At 41.9% G+C, this 15,845-nt stretch overlaps 1 protein-coding gene across 1 annotated transcript; it reads right to left on the bottom strand.

Annotated features, from left to right (window-relative positions):
• Positions 1-975: 975 nt before the first annotated feature.
• Positions 976-2,242, bottom strand: LOC128458669 (eukaryotic translation initiation factor 4 gamma 3-like). The gene is made up of 3 exons (XM_053443593.1): positions 1,957-2,242; positions 1,693-1,836; positions 976-1,163 (listed from the first exon to the last, which is right to left on the bottom strand). Exons 1-3 carry the CDS (start codon positions 1,985-1,987, stop codon positions 982-984), a joined length of 357 nt encoding a protein of 118 aa, XP_053299568.1. The 5' UTR covers positions 1,988-2,242; the 3' UTR covers positions 976-981.
• Between the last annotated feature and the right edge of the window lie 13,603 nt (positions 2,243-15,845).

Below are 15,845 nucleotides of genomic sequence, written 5' to 3'. Positions count from 1 at the left end.
CATGGGAAATAAAGTGGAACAAACATCTGTTTACCCCTGTCTAATGATGACACAACAAAACAACTTCTTCTGATCAGCAGTGGTAGACAACCGTTTTGTATCTGTAAACAAAAGTCATTTGTTTCAAGAGTAAAAAAAACAAACCCCTTAAGAACACACACACAAACACTGAACAGAGAACTCATATCCTGAAACATGAGCTCTTAACTTTCACTGAGAAAAAGCAACAGTGGTAATATAAAGCATTTGTAGAATATTTGCATATTTCAGCCTTTTGCCACTTTTCTGTCATATTTAATTGTAAAGTGAATATTTCAAGGTGTTGGGTCTAATCAAAGGATTATTGCTTGGACATTACCTAAATAATTGCCAATAAATTGAATCATCAGTTAACCAATACGTCTCCTTGTATCCATGTTGACAGTGGGTGTGTTTTGGGCAATCTGGTGGTCACGTGACCACATTATGCCGGACAACACTCAAATATGTCATAGTTTCATAAACACACAATCTAGATACACATATACAAAAGATGGTACAAGTAAGAAATATATGAGACGACAAGCTGCTGAGACACTTTCAACGCCACGGTGCTGTTTGATTGTTTGGGCTTCGACGAATAACAGACCAAACCAGTGGAACCTGAGTCGTTGATCCTGAGGCAATGGCAGCTCATCGCTCAGCTGCTCCCCCTGGTCTGATCACACAGGTCTTCTGACGATGCTACGGCAACTTCCAACACAACACAATTGTCTCAGTTCATCACACACAGAAACACAAACTGAGTCGTATCCCCTATAAGCACCAAACCATGGAAAGAACTAATCATGAGAACGAGTATTTTTAAATACCTTTTATTGTTAATAAATTAAAGAAGTAGGTTGAAATTTAAAACAAAAATATTATCTATGTCTAATATCCAAACTCGAAATGGCGGCTTGTTTCAGAAGTTACGCCATGTCCCCCGGCGGTCTCCCCTCATCAATTTTCTTCCGACTCCTGCTCTGCCTCCCGCAGCCAGGTGAAGAAGGCCGTGACGGACTTCAGGGCCACGCCTTTACCCAGCTGCTCGGCCTGGTCTTTGCTGGTCCCAAACTTGTAGAATGCGTCCTCGGAGATGACGTCCCCGTCGTACATACAATCGAAGAAAATCCCGAGGAGGTCTGGAGAACAAATACATGTCAGTCATCGTTTCAGCTTTGACGAAACTGAAATAAATCACATTATTCTGTGAGGTGAGACCAATTCCAAATATTATCAATTCAATTAATTTGATTTGTATCCAGATAAGAAAAAAAAATTGATGGATAGAAATTACTGTAGACGGCATTGTGTTTTGCAAAAGTGATTTGGAGTCGGAGTGATGTTCCTCAAATGAACAAATCAAGTTAATGTCAATGGAGAACAAATTTGAGATTCAAAGTTTTATCCAATTGTTCCAAATGTCGTTAAAGTGCTTAAAAATATGAAAATCTAAAATTCAATATAACGAGGCGAAGTTCAGCTGCTGATGAGAATCATGTGACAGGAAACAAAGCCCCAGAAAAGCTCCTTAATGGACCTTGTAGTGAGATTGACTGATACACTGGTTTGATCATAACTGAGAACTAGTTACACAGTTTATTCTTAAGAAACAAAGAAAAAGGATCATGTGTGAGTTTCATTTGGAGTGAACTCTGATGCAGAACTTACTTGGAGGATGATCGAGGGTGACGATCAGCGCCTTAAGCTCTTGAAGCGCATGCAGCTGTTGCTCAGTGTCTGAGTTGAGGTACTTCAGTAAAACAGGCAAACTCTTCTGAATGAGTGCCATGTCCACTCGACACTTGGTGTTATCTGCACAGTGAAGCAGGAGGCAGAGTAAATTCATTCGCTCGGCAGTGAGTAAATATTGTAATCAACGGTGTGATTTGAGCAGACCAGAGGAGTCTCTGCTCCGGCTGGTGGAGAGCTTACCTTTCGCTGCTGCCTCGCACACAGCCGTCATCAACTCCCTCAGGCAGGGAGACAAGCTCGTCAGAGATTCATCCAGCTTCTCCTGAGAAATAGAGAACAGAGGAGGAGGAGGAGTAAAAACACAGCGTCTGTCAAAGTCACAAGAACCAGCTCAGAAGTGATGACACTAAAGAGCAGTAAACATGAAGCCCTTTTCAAACAGGATCTGAGTATGGCCTTTCCCACATGCACAACCCTGCCGGTGTTCTCTGCACAGACGCATCGACGACAAATCCTCTGCATTATTCAGCCTGGTGCAGCAGGCAGAGGCAGGAAGTGACAAATTAACTCCGATGCAGAAATCACATGATTGTTTACCGACACTGTCATTGGCTCTTATCACCAGAAACTCTACACACTCGTTGCCCGTGGAACCCGTGGAGAGAATTTGATAATGAAATAAAGTGGAGATTTAGAAAATAATCAGGCATATTAAGGGGACTGATTTCTATGAGTGTGTCATTTGGTTGAGCTTGATTGAATTTAGGGAGACTGTTGGGCCTCAGAGGACGTACGTGCTTTACTGAGTGCTCCTCCGGGGCTGGACTCTGAAGCAGCTCCTGTGAACTGCTTTCCCTGGTTAACGGATCAGGCTGGGACGGCGCATAGATCAGCGGCTTGTCGCTGCACTTTCCACGCTTTCCTCGCTTTCCGCGCTTTCTGCGCATACTGCTACGACTGGTGGGGGATGAATAAACAAAGTGTCAAGAAGGATGTCAGTGTAAATGAGAGACTCTGAATATAAAGCTTTTCAACCAATTAGGAACCTCCTACAAATTATTATCACTGCCCCAGACAGAAGCAAAACAAAACCCTAATAACAAAGCTGATTTATTTTTAAGTCAATGGATTCTAGTTAATCAGAATTATAAATATCCTTAAGTAGGAGACTGAAAGGATATTTATGATAAATATCACAGAGACACTCTCCTCATGTTTCAGAGAAACCTAACACCAACAGGATCCTTCAAATCAGACAGCGTTGTCATCTCATACCTTTCCAGAGTTCTCCTGGCGTCGCAGTCTGGGTTTTGTTGCGGAGTGGTGGAGGGTTGAGGTGAGGGACTGGACTGCAGCGCTGAGAAGCGGTTGAGGCCCGCAGAGATGAAACGTTAAAAGAGAGATAAGTGAAAAATAACGATTGTTGGTGATCAGAATCAAGGTCCAGTCATTAAGAGGAAGATGCCTCACCTGACTCTGTATACAGGATATGCTGTAAGTTACTGTTTCATATCAGGGTTTCATCAAGTTCAATTTAAAACCTTTTTAAGAAAATAATGATGGATATTCTCGTCAAATGTAATAGATATGAAAGACTATCAGACCCCCAGATTTCTGGTGTGTGACACCCTTCCATCGTTAAGGGTTGTAGTTTGAACTCCAAACAGTTACAAGACTCCTGATCCGCAGGTCATGTAGTGTGACCTGCACAGTGATCCGACAGCTATAAAAGTCATGTGGTGTGACCTCACCTGAGTCACTGGCCTTGGCTCCTTCACTGCTAGCCTTCACCAATGCGACTTGAGGCTGGGGGCCAAGCTGGATCTTCTCATCCATTTGAGGCTGCAGAAAGAGAAGCGATTATGTTCACTTGTCACATTTCCAGCAATAAAAACTACAGATGACAATAGTAGAACATCTGAAAGGAAAAGTCTGAAGGTTTAGACTGAAATCTACAGTTGGTTTTCCACTCTTCTATGTTCTCAAAATATCCAGCAGAGGAAGAGCTAAGCTTCTTTCCAAAGCACTGTCTGAATTATGCAATGCCCAATGTTAATTAAGGACAAGTCCCTGCCACATTACTGCATCTATACCATATGTTGTATTTTGTAAACATGAGGTGACCCATCGGCTTAGTGAACAATTGTGCTCCCTGTTCTACACTGAAACATGTCAGAGTGCATCCAGCAGGTAGAGATCCCACAAAGTCTGTTTTCCTTCTATTCTGCAGTACCTCATGGATCCTTTGTGCCACCTTTGCACTGTCTAACATGTAAACTACAGTAATGCAGATCAGATGGGAGCAGGGGGAGTTTGTACAAACAGCCCGGTTGAGACAATTCCAAGGGTTAATCATAAACAGTTATGGGACCTGAGTTATCTAATCCTAACCCTATGTACGGTTTTCCAGCCAGAGAACAGAAACCACGGACGAGGAAGTCTGAGACTAAAATGTAAAAACATTTCGATCTGCTTCATTAAATGTTCAGTACGACCTTGTCACAACATGAAGAACAAACTCACCACTTTATCTTAATTACAAAAATGATGATGTTTGACCGAGTCCTGACTCTGCTTTAGGTTCCAGCTCTAATTCAAATTAACATTTAAAAACTCTCAGATCAAACTATCATTAATCAAAATTTCAGCTCAAGTAATTTAAATGTTTGAAGTCTGTAGCCAATTCTCCAGATTTTACGCGGAGGTCACGTCTGACAACGATTTAGGTTTCCATGGAACACGACCAGTTACCTCATGGTAATTGTTTGTCATTGTTTTAGTGATTCCAATGTAGAAATATGAGCAAATCAACTATGAAGGACAGAAAGTAAATAGCAGCTTCACGTCTCCTGTATGCAGTGCATTTGTACAACCCTCACAGTAGAAGGTAAGAAAAGGTAGAATGGTAAGATCTGTGTCGAAGCCTCGGACAGCTCGTCTCACCTTGGAGAACTTCGGAACTGGGATCTTGTGTGGGTCGGTGGTCCTGCTGTTCTTAGTCATGAGCACAGTGTCCCTCGGCTCCTCTCTCTGTACGCGCTGATCTGTTTGCTCGCTTGGATCTGTGGAGACACACTCACACCAAAAACAAAGAAACAAAAAACAGGGAAATACAGGTTTAAGATTAGTTAACAGGAAATACAGTGGAGTCAAACAACTGTGAAAGTGGCAGACAGAGTGACATTTCTGACTGTGTCTGTGGCATGCTGCGTTACAAGATGAAATATTATAGCTCAGCTAGCAGATGGGAGGGAGTGAGGGGGCTTCCTGTCTGCTGTTGGGCACAACAGCAGAAAGGCTATAGGGACAGGAGGTCTACAGACTGGCTTCTTGAGTCACTATAGCTGTGTCGATGTGATTCTAACTCTTAAAGAGGATTTAGACTGCAGGCCTGACCTGGCTGTCTCTTGGTGTCCTTGGAGAGCAGTTGCTGCTGCACTTTTCTTGGCTCCTCCTGATCTTCAATCTTTGCCTCTGTGTGGATGTGATCAATGGTGTTTGGAAGCTGGCTGGGTTTTCTGGACACCCAGTTGTGCTGAAGAAAAAATTTTTTTACAGAATCACAATGACTTCAAACCTGAATCAGACAGATTTCTTTGCTGATTATCTTTGACAGATCAGAGAATTGAGGAGCATTTGTGGGTTTTATCACAGAGTGCTAGATACACTTTGGTAATATATTCCTGGTCATCAGACAGATCGGTAAATAAATCTCTGTGGTAAAATCCATCTTACTTTGAAGAGTTTGAATGTTGGACTCTTTACAATTGTGCAAATGAAAGAAAAATCGTGAAGACCAACTCACCAATCTCAGGTCTATTATATCCTGCAACATAACCCGTATACGAGTGCACGTCTTCCCCTCTCTGACGATGTTTTCCATCTGGTGAAAATACTGATCCATCTGACGCTGGTGAGACACAGAGGGAGAGAGATGGTTAATTTGAGACATGAAGGTCACGTTCAGCATGTCTCCATTCAATCTACCAGACAGCAGGTTACAGATATTGTTATTCTACAGAGTTGACCAATTGTCAAGTGATCTTCGGCTGATCTTCGGCTGCACTGTCAAAAACACTCCCGACAAAAGTTCACATCACATCTTCATCCCTCCAAACAACGCATTTCGCTTAATATTTAATTTTGAAAGGGAAACCAGACACATATTATATTCAAAGCTTTCAATCTATAGCCTTTTAAATCTGTAGCCCTTCAGACCTTTCTAAGACCGTGATAAAATAAATTTAAGATTTATGTAAAGTTTACTGCCACCAGCTCACCTTGGCCACCACTAAGTCAAAGTCCTTGCCGATGGTGGTGAGCAGGCTACACAGACACTCTAAAGACTCTTCGTCGTGGTTATTCAGCAGCTTGTCCACGCAGTCTTTCATGGCGGACGCCGTTAGCATCTTGAGCTTGAAGAGTTCGCCGATGAACTTGATGTTGCCCATGGAACGCCGCCGGATAATGTCCTTGAGTTCCTGCAGCTCTAGCAGAAGTTGGTGACGATCCTTCTAATGGGAACAAGACAACAAACTTCTTGAAAAGAGTTGAAACAGAAATAAAAAAAAACTTTTCGGTAAAGATCCGGTGTCACACTTACCGATGCAGCAGAGTCCAGCTTCTTCTGCTTCATCCTAATAACCACATCATCCGACTTGTCATTCTCAAACTCCTTCTTGCAACGGCTTAGCAGCAGCTTGATAAAGCTCACTGTGCATCCTGGTTGGCCAGTGATGGGAACTTTGAGCTGCACATGAACAGTAAGTGGATTGAATTCAGTAGAGAACATAAGCATTAAAATAAAAAAGTAATGAACTAACCCTGAAAAAACAGGAGTTTTCTGCGGGTTTAACATTTGTTTTTATATATCGACAAATTAACATTTTTCGTATCTGGATTATTTCGATTTTGATTTTGATTTTTAATATATATAATATATATTTAAGGTTATGTTATCGAATGATGGCACACAGAAAATGTAATCGTTTCTCTAGAACTCTTGTTAATAGAGTCTATAATTAAGGATATGCACGTTTAATAAATTGTGTTTTAAAGGATTATTTATGACTGATTTTCAAACTCCCAAATAAACAGTGTGTCGTCTGGTGTAGACTCTAGAGGCATCAAAACAATAAAACCTCAACATCACACTGTACTGAATTGTGTTGCTCTCTCGTTCCAAAGTCGACACACTTCTCTGCTCAACTAAGTGACCTGCTTACCATGGCGAGGCAGCTGCACATCTTCCCGTAGGCCACCGATAAGATGGGTTCGTTGATGGCTTTCTCAAACACCTGGTCCACGACTCCTTTGAGCCGCTCCTCGGTGTCGATGGTCAAGTTCGTCACCTGCTTCATCAGATGGTTGAACTTCTCAGGCGTCAGCTCGTTCAGGATACGGCGGACCTTCTTGAACAGGTCCTGAGGGGAAGAGGTCATAACAGGAACTTAAACTCTGAGGTCATCAAGCACAAAGACCAATCTCTCACCGCATGAAAAACTAGCTCGTTGTAAAGTTACTAGTAATACGGAAATTAAATACTCACAAGGATTTTCCAATATTTACAGATTTAAACAACATTTTTACTGGAATTTCCAATACTTTGAAATCTTTCATCACGTAGACCAACATTAATTATCAGAAATATCTGTATATGTAGTTTCTATATATGCCCACTGCTTTGTGGATTACAGTTTGTCTATATTTGGTCGTACTTGTGTTCCTTGGGACTCTGGATCTGCTGAGTAGCAGAACGTTACCTCCTTGTGGATTTGATAAATGGTTGTTGGAACCTGGCTGGGTTTTCTGGACACCCAGTTGCGCTGAAGAAAAAAAAAATGTACAGAATCACAATGACTTCAAACATGAATCAGACAAATATCTTTGCTGATTATCTTTGACAGATCAGAGAATTAAGGAGCATGGGTGGGTTTTATCACACAGTGCTAGATACATTTTGGTATCATGTTCCTGGTCATCAAACTGATCGGTGAAATACATCTATGTGGTAAAATCCATCTTACTTTGAAGAATTTAAATGTTGGACTCTTTACATGATAGGAAGAGGTCATAACAGGAACTTAAACTCTGAGGTCATCAAGCACAAACACCAATCTCTCACTCCACAGAAAACTAGTCCTGTTGCAAAGCTACTAGTAATATGGAGATTAAATACTCACAATGGTTTTCCTATATTTACAGATTTAAACAACATTTTTACTGGAATTTCCAATACTTTGAAAACCTTCCATCACGTAGACTAAAATTATTTATCAGAAAAGTCTGTTTAAGTAATTTCTATATATGCCCACCGCTTTGTGGATTACAGTTTATGTATATTTGGTCGTACCCTTGTTCCTTGTTCCGCTCGGAGGCTTTCCCTTTTCCTGCCTGGTTTCCGGGCATTCTTTGATCTCTTAAGATAAACGTCGTCTCGCACAGACAGGCTCATTATGTTCTGCCTGGGTGATGGTTGCACGACTCAAGGTTTATAAGTAATTAATATAATTGGCCAAAATAACAGATATAATATTTCAAGAGTTTTTCTGTGTTGAATTAACAAGCAGAAGAAACTCAAATCCTCCAATTGTGTCAGATCACTGAACTCTAACTGAAACAGAAGCTAGAAAGTGAGGGGAGAATGTCTGTTTGTGAGTTACGAACTTGAACACTTCATCCTCCCACCTTTAATGTTAGATAGTTTAAATGCTAAAATCTGCCTTTAAGTTTAAATCTGCCTCTAAACTTAAAGAGAAGAGTACTTTGTTACACAACAAAGGACAAAGAAATTATAGGATCACTCAGGGGCTAAATTCTACCTTTAAACTTATAAAAAAAACTGAGGACATTTATTGTGATAATTCTTGATATATCACCCTGCCCTTGGACAATGTTTATAATTCCAAAATGTCAATAAGTGACAAACAAAACAGGTTTAAAACAAGACTTCCTGCATGAGCGAATACATTGACTAATGTCTGGTTAGTCTTGCTCTCATGATTGGAAGGAACCAATCAATATTAAGTTTAAATAAACATAGAATGTTGGAAAAAATCATATTTGGATACTTCTTACTAGGCGTGTTGCTTTGGGAATTTTTGCAAAAAAGGTCTTGATGTGTTACAACCCATCTTAACGTAGACTACACTGATCGAACTATGTGAGATTTACATTACAATCAAATTTATAACTTATAACATATAAATATCTACAGCCAGCACAGAAACCCTCCATTACGGACAAAGTCCCAAATCTCAACAACGGTAATCATAACATTCACATGAGCTTGTTGCTCTGAGGTGAGTGAGCTGTAAATGAAACACCGGAGGGACACTCACCGGGCGACTCTGTGGCTGTGCATTTATTGGCTGTGTCTGGGGAGAGTACACTAGCGAGTGGGAGCCAGCATTTTGTCAAGGGTTGTATGGAGACTGTGAAAAGATGGACAGAGGGGGACGGCTTGTTAATCACAAACCAGGAGCTGTGCTGCAATCTGTCACTTGTCATTTATTCTATGCAAGTCACACTTTACAAGGAGAAATTATGCATATATTCAAGTTCATAATGTTCAACTGTAAACCGTGGTGCGTTGAACACATTGTATATATGGAAGCTAAGATTTCATATTGAAGAAATTACCAATGACAAGGGTTTAAATATGTTAACATAAGTCAGATGTAAGGGTTAAAAGGACTAACTCTAACACAATACATTTTTCCCAACTAATTGAGGGATGTAACCCTTTCTCTCAATGGCTAGCCTCAATTTACCAGCTGGTCCTCTGTATTTTGTTATTTCCCCATCCGGCCTGCATCACATATGGATGCCATTGTGGTTACAAGCAGAGAAGACGGTTGCCTTTAAACCACATGTGTCAAACTCAAGGCCCGCGGGCCAAATCCGGCCCGTGATTGAATTATCTTTGGCCCAGTTGAATTTTCTTATTACCGGAGTACTTCCAGTCTAAAATATCACCTAAATGCAAAACACACAGTTGATACCAGCAAATCATTCAACGAAACAGACAGTGGAGCAAGGCTTCGGAAGACTACGTTAGATGCAGGGAGGAGTATAGATAAACAAAGGCAAGAGAAGCTAACAAATGCCATAGCGAAGTGGATAGCTATAGACTGCAGGCCGATTAGTGGTGTGGAAGACGTCGGTCTGAGAAACATTTTGAGAATCGCAACAAATGAGATGCCCTCAAGACGCACCATCACACGAAGAATACATGAGTTGTATAAAAGGAGAGGACTGCAAAAGCGACAACTTTACAGCACGCACCCGCTGTTGCTCTCACTGGGGACTACTGGATATCACTCGGTAACCACAATGACCTCGGAGTTACAGTGCATTATATTGATGAAAAGTCGGCGCTGCATTCACATGATCTGACTGTGATGAAAACAGAGGAGAGACATTTTGCTGAAACATTCGTGGGACACTTTACTGACGTTGCACAGCAGTGGAATGTGTCAAATAGTGTCACCACACTTAGCACATATAGTGCACGAAATATGATCACTGCTGCGAGACAACTGCCTTTTGATCATGTCCCCTTCTTCGCACGCAGTCTCCAACGTTCTGTCACAGTATCTCTGAATAACAGTGTGGTTGACAATATCCTGGCCAAGTGCAAAAAGGTTGTGGGGCACTTGAAACACAGACCAGCCACTGAGGGACGTCCTCACCACAAAACACCAATATTGTCATGCCAACTACAGCTAAAATGGACAAACTGCAGAAGTTGGAGACTCTACTGGAGCCTTGCAGGTATGATTTTAGATCATATTTCTCACTATCCTGTCTGAGTGCATGTAAGAGAGAAATAGTGTAAATGCAGCATGAATTATAGAGGATATTTTTTTGTGTATACTCTAAGTGAATGCAATTTATTTTTGACTGACGTGGAGTGGATTTTCTGTTGCAGGTATTTGACTGAACTTTGGGAGGAGAAAATAATTTCTCGTGCTCTGTGGCGCTGCCTGCTTTTTGCCATCTGTCCCGGGTGATGGAGAGCTCAGATGATGACCCTGCCTATGTGACCAAATTCAAGTCTATGTTCAGAAGCGTCATGGAGACATGCAAGGGAAATGCCAACATTGCATATCTGAAGATTGCTACTGCATTGGACCCTAGTTCCATCAAGTCCAAAGGACGTCAACTTGAGCGTCTCCACAAAAAGACTGGTCTCACTGTCCACCATGACATGTACAAAAATCATATCTTACAGTATAAGGACTCTATCGCTTCTGCCAAATCCACTTATTATTCCAGTCTTATTTGTTCCAACCATGGCAACTCCAAGGCACTCTTTTCACTCCTCAACAAAATCCTTCAACCCCCAGATCTCCTACCCCCCCACCTGTACTCTTCGGACACGTGTGACTCTCTTCTTCAGTTTTTTTTAATCAGAAAGTTAAAAAAATTCACCAGCACTTGAGCCCCACTCCCTCACTTGCCCCCTCCTCTGAACCTCTCCCCTACAGTCTGCCATTTTCCTCTTTCTATCTCCCTGATCCCTCTGCTATCTCTGATCTCATCTGTAAATCAAAACCATCCACATGCCAGTTAGATCCCCTACCTACTGCCCTGGTCATATCCTGCCTCCCCTCACTGCTCCCTCTAATTGCTGCTATCATCCACTCCTCTCTCACTACTGGTTCATTTCCCGCACCCCTCAAAACGGCTGCTGTCTCCCCAATCCTCAAAAAACCTGGTTCAGATCCCAACAATTTTAATAACCTCCGCCCCATCTCCAACCTATCTTTCATCTCCAAAATACTTGAGAAAATCGTTGCTTCTCAACTCCATTCCCATCTATCTCAAAACAGTTTATATGAACAGTTCCAATCTGGTTTCCGTCCCCGCCATAGCACTGAAACGGCCCTTCTGAAAATCACCAACGACCTCCTTATTGCAGCTGATTCCGGTTTACTATCCATCCTCATCCTCCTTGACCTGAGTGCGGCCTTCGACACAATCTCCCACACCATCCTCCTCAACAGATTATCCTCCATCGGCATCACTGGCATCCCCCTTGACTGGTTCCACTCCTATCTCTCAGACCGCACTCAGTTCATCCAACTCAAATCCTTCCGTTCCCAACCGTCCCCTGTCTCCTCTGGTGTCCCCCAGGGCTCTGTCCTGGGTCCCCTCCTTTTCATTACTTACCTCTTTCCCCTTGGCCTTATTTTCCGTAAATTCAATATTATTTTTCACTGCTACGCGGATGACACCCAGCTCTACCTCTCCACCAAACCCAACTCCATTCTTCCTCCCTCATCCTTGACAGATTGCCTTTCTGCACTTCATACCTGGTTCACCTCAAACTTCCTCAAACTTAAGTGATAAAACCGAAATCCTTTTAGTCGGTACTAAATCCACTCTACTCAAAGTTGACAGTTTTTCCCTCTCAATTGACAGCTCCATAGTTTCCCCCTCCCCCCAGGTAAAGAGTCTGGGTGTCATCTTCGACGGCTCACTCTCCTTCAAATCTCATATCAACATCACCACCCGCACCGCCTACTTCCATCTCCGTAACATAAATCGCCTCCGTCCCTCCCTCACCCCCCATACCACCTCTATTCTTGTACATAGCCTTGTCACCTCCTGTATCGACTACTGTAATTCTCTCCTCTTTGGTCTCCCCCAGAAATCCCTCCATAAGCTCCAACTGGTCCAGAACTCAGCTGCCCGTATCATCTCCCTCACCCCCTCTTTCCACCACATCACCCCCATCCTACAGCGACTCCACTGGCTTCCAATTCACTTCCGTATCAACTTTAAAATTCTTCTTCATACTTTTAAAGCCATCCACAACCTTGCCCCTCCCTACCTGTCTGACCTCCTTCACACTGCCACCTCCACCCGCTCCCTCAGATCCTCCTCTTCCATCCATCTAACTGTCCCCTCTGCCCGGCTTACCACCATGGGGAGCAGAGCTTTCAGACGCTCTGCTCCCAAACTCTGGAACTCACTCCCACCTGACATCCGAAACATTGACTCCTTCCCTCAGTTCAAATCCTCTCTCAAAACCCACCTTTTCAGGATTGCATTCTCACTGTAGTTGCCATGCTGTTTTTACTTGCACTTTTAATTTTAATTGTTTTGTTATTTGTTTGCTCCTGTTTTAAATTGTAAAGCGTCCTTGAGTGACATGAAAGGCGCTGTGAAATAAAATGTATTATTATTATTATTATTAGATTCAAGGACCTCAAGTGTATACCCAGAGCTGAGAGGACTGAGGTGTGGGCCTCAGTCACCAACTTAGTCAAGGAACAGAGGGTTATTGCAGAGAAACTTAGGCAAGAAAAAAACTCAAGAACCCCCAAAGAAAAAGTTAACCCTATTGTTTCATCTGAGTCTGATTCTGAACAGGAAGAAGACTCAATAGAGAACAGTGTGCGTCGATACAGAGCAGAGCCTGCCATCAGTTCATACTACTGTCCATTAGAGTGGTGGTCCAAACATGCAGGCTCACACAGCAGGCTGGCCCCCTATGCACCGAAGTACTTGGCCACACCGGCAACCTCCATCCCCTGTGAAAGGTTGTTTTCTCTTGCTGGTCATATTGTCCAGAAGAAGAGCGCTCCATTATCATCTGAAAATGTAAATAATCTGGTGTGCCTTAGCAGCTGGCCTAGTGCAGAGGAGTAAAAAACATCAAGTTTTAGGAATCTACAAACTGCACTGAAAGCGTTTTCTGGTTCTTTTTGGACCAAAGTGTAGCACTTGTCCGGGGCTAGTATTAGAAAAGCACTAAATATCTACCTAGATTCATTTCATGAGGGTTACAAAAGGAAATCCATTATAAACATGGACTTTACAGACTAGTCCTCTCCACAGTAGATGCCAGCAGTGAACTTTTGGTGCTTCACCACATTCTAACATTAATGGCCTGGCAGTGGCAATAAGCTTAGTTTTGGGTTTGTTTTGATAACATTGTTTAAGTTGAGATTTACACAAAGTATTCATTTTATTTAACTGCTACTATATAAAAATGTGTGTATATATTTACACAACAAATGTTATGGCACTTTAGTTCAAATGGCAGTACATTTAAAATAACAGTTTCAAGTTCTAGGAATTGACAAACTGCACTGAAAGTGTGTTCTGGTGTCTCACTCTAACAGGGACATTTGGTACAAGACTGGTTATGTTGCTAGTCAAATCGGATTTTGGCTGTTTATTATTCATATAAAAATATTCTTGATGTTTTATTGTAAAACTAATGCTTTGTAAATTGCCAGATCTTTCTGCCTCCATGCCCGCAAGAGACAGTTTCCATTCTGTTGTCTTTAGCTTAGATGTCCTCACCTGTCATGAGAGAGAGATTTTTGATTTTTGAAAACAGCTTTATTAGGTACTATTTGTTGACACTACACATTGAAACACCTAATAAGTTATTTTTTTAAATACACATTTAGCCATGAATAAATAATAAAATCACACAAGATAATCAGCATAAACAAGTTCTCCATTTGTCACAGAACATAAAACATCTTGAAAACACCAAATATCATTAAAAGAGTCCAGGTCACCTGCTGCTTTATAAAAACTAAAATCAACCAACAGTCTGGATTTAATCATGTTGACACAGACAGGGTCCGACTCAATGTGGACGTCCTGCTCTACCTTCCTCTTCCTGGTTATATACACGGCCATCTTAGCCTGCCCTAAAACAAAGTTTAAAATATTTTGGCGAGTGTATTTAAAACCATAGATAAAACCCTGCTTGTTAAAAACTTCTTTAAAACTGGTAAAAACAACTTGTAAAAACAGAAACAAATCAGAGAGATAGTGACACTCATAAAAACAGTGAAAGAGACTTTCTTTTACATTACAAAACGGGCATTTGTCTTCCACTGTGTTGCCATGAAAACAACAATGAGCGTCAACCACACAGGCCGAAGTTAACATTGGGTGGGGGGGCACTTTCAGATGTGCCCCACGAAATCTGCCTAGCAACTGGACTCGAATAATGCGAATCGTGACTCCAGCTCCGAGCCTGTTGCCTGCTCGGCTCCACCTGAGCTAACAGGCTAACAGGCTAACACGACCTGAGTCTGTGGACAGGTTTCACTCACATATCGGATGAATAAGTTTGATCTTCGGTTTGTTCTCCTGACAGAGAAGCTAAAGACGTCTGCACTCCCGTTTCTGTGGTAAGTCAAGTTTAGTACTGTATTTATGTGTTAGTAGTGATGAGCAGGTACCTGTACATGGCTTGTTAGTTTAGCTCGGCTAGCCTGCAGGCGATGCTAACGGGACCTTACGGAGTTATTGACCCGACATGAACCAACATGATCCGGTCCACCCAGCGGGGGAAAGCGTTAGAGTTGAGTGTGTTTGGAGGATAAGCTCCACCACGTAAGATATCTGATGGTATGTAAAGTTGTTTCACTCGCCAAACTATTTGACTTGACTACGTTACACAGATTATTATTCTGCAGAAACAGATTTACTGTGATCAACTGAAACGTGAGTATTTAAAGTCACATCTGCATTTTAAGAGCAGCTGTTTAAAGTAGCATTACGTCTGTGGTGAAAATGTACGTATTCTGGAGGAATTTTCAATGGGCGTCAAAAAATGGCTCAATGGTGCCCCCGAGACCCCGGAACGTGTTCACATTAACCGATCTTCACAAAAATCAATACACAGGTGTATTTATTATTATTATTATTCATTATATAATTATGTTTTCACAGAGAAATGGAGAGACATGATGTGTACTGTTATCAACAGCTCTGTGGGAGATTATCACCTTGAATATTAATTCAGGCTTTTTAACCCTTGTGTTGTCCCAGGGTCTGGTTGACCCAGCATGCGTTTGTGTGCGTGTGACAGTCTCCCGTCTTCGCGTGTGAAGCAATACAAATAATTTTTTTTAAAAAGACTAAAACGTGTGCCACCGCATTTTCTTCTTCTTCTTCTTATAGTTATTATTTGTATTATCACTGAGCAAGAACAGGCTCCAGCACACAACACTGGCAGCCGGGGATGCTCGCGGCCCTTGCACTCGGGTCACGGGGACCCCGAACGACAAGAGATGTGCCCTACGTCTTTGCGTGTGTCTTGTGCAGCTATACAAAAATAAAATAAAAAAGAATTCATTTTTTCTTTA

This window comes from Pleuronectes platessa, chromosome 16, assembly GCF_947347685.1.
Source record: "Pleuronectes platessa chromosome 16, fPlePla1.1, whole genome shotgun sequence".
Lineage (NCBI taxonomy): Eukaryota > Metazoa > Chordata > Actinopteri > Pleuronectiformes > Pleuronectidae > Pleuronectes > Pleuronectes platessa.
Note: the sequence above shows the minus strand (reverse complement) of the source record. Positions and strands in the feature narration are given on the sequence as shown.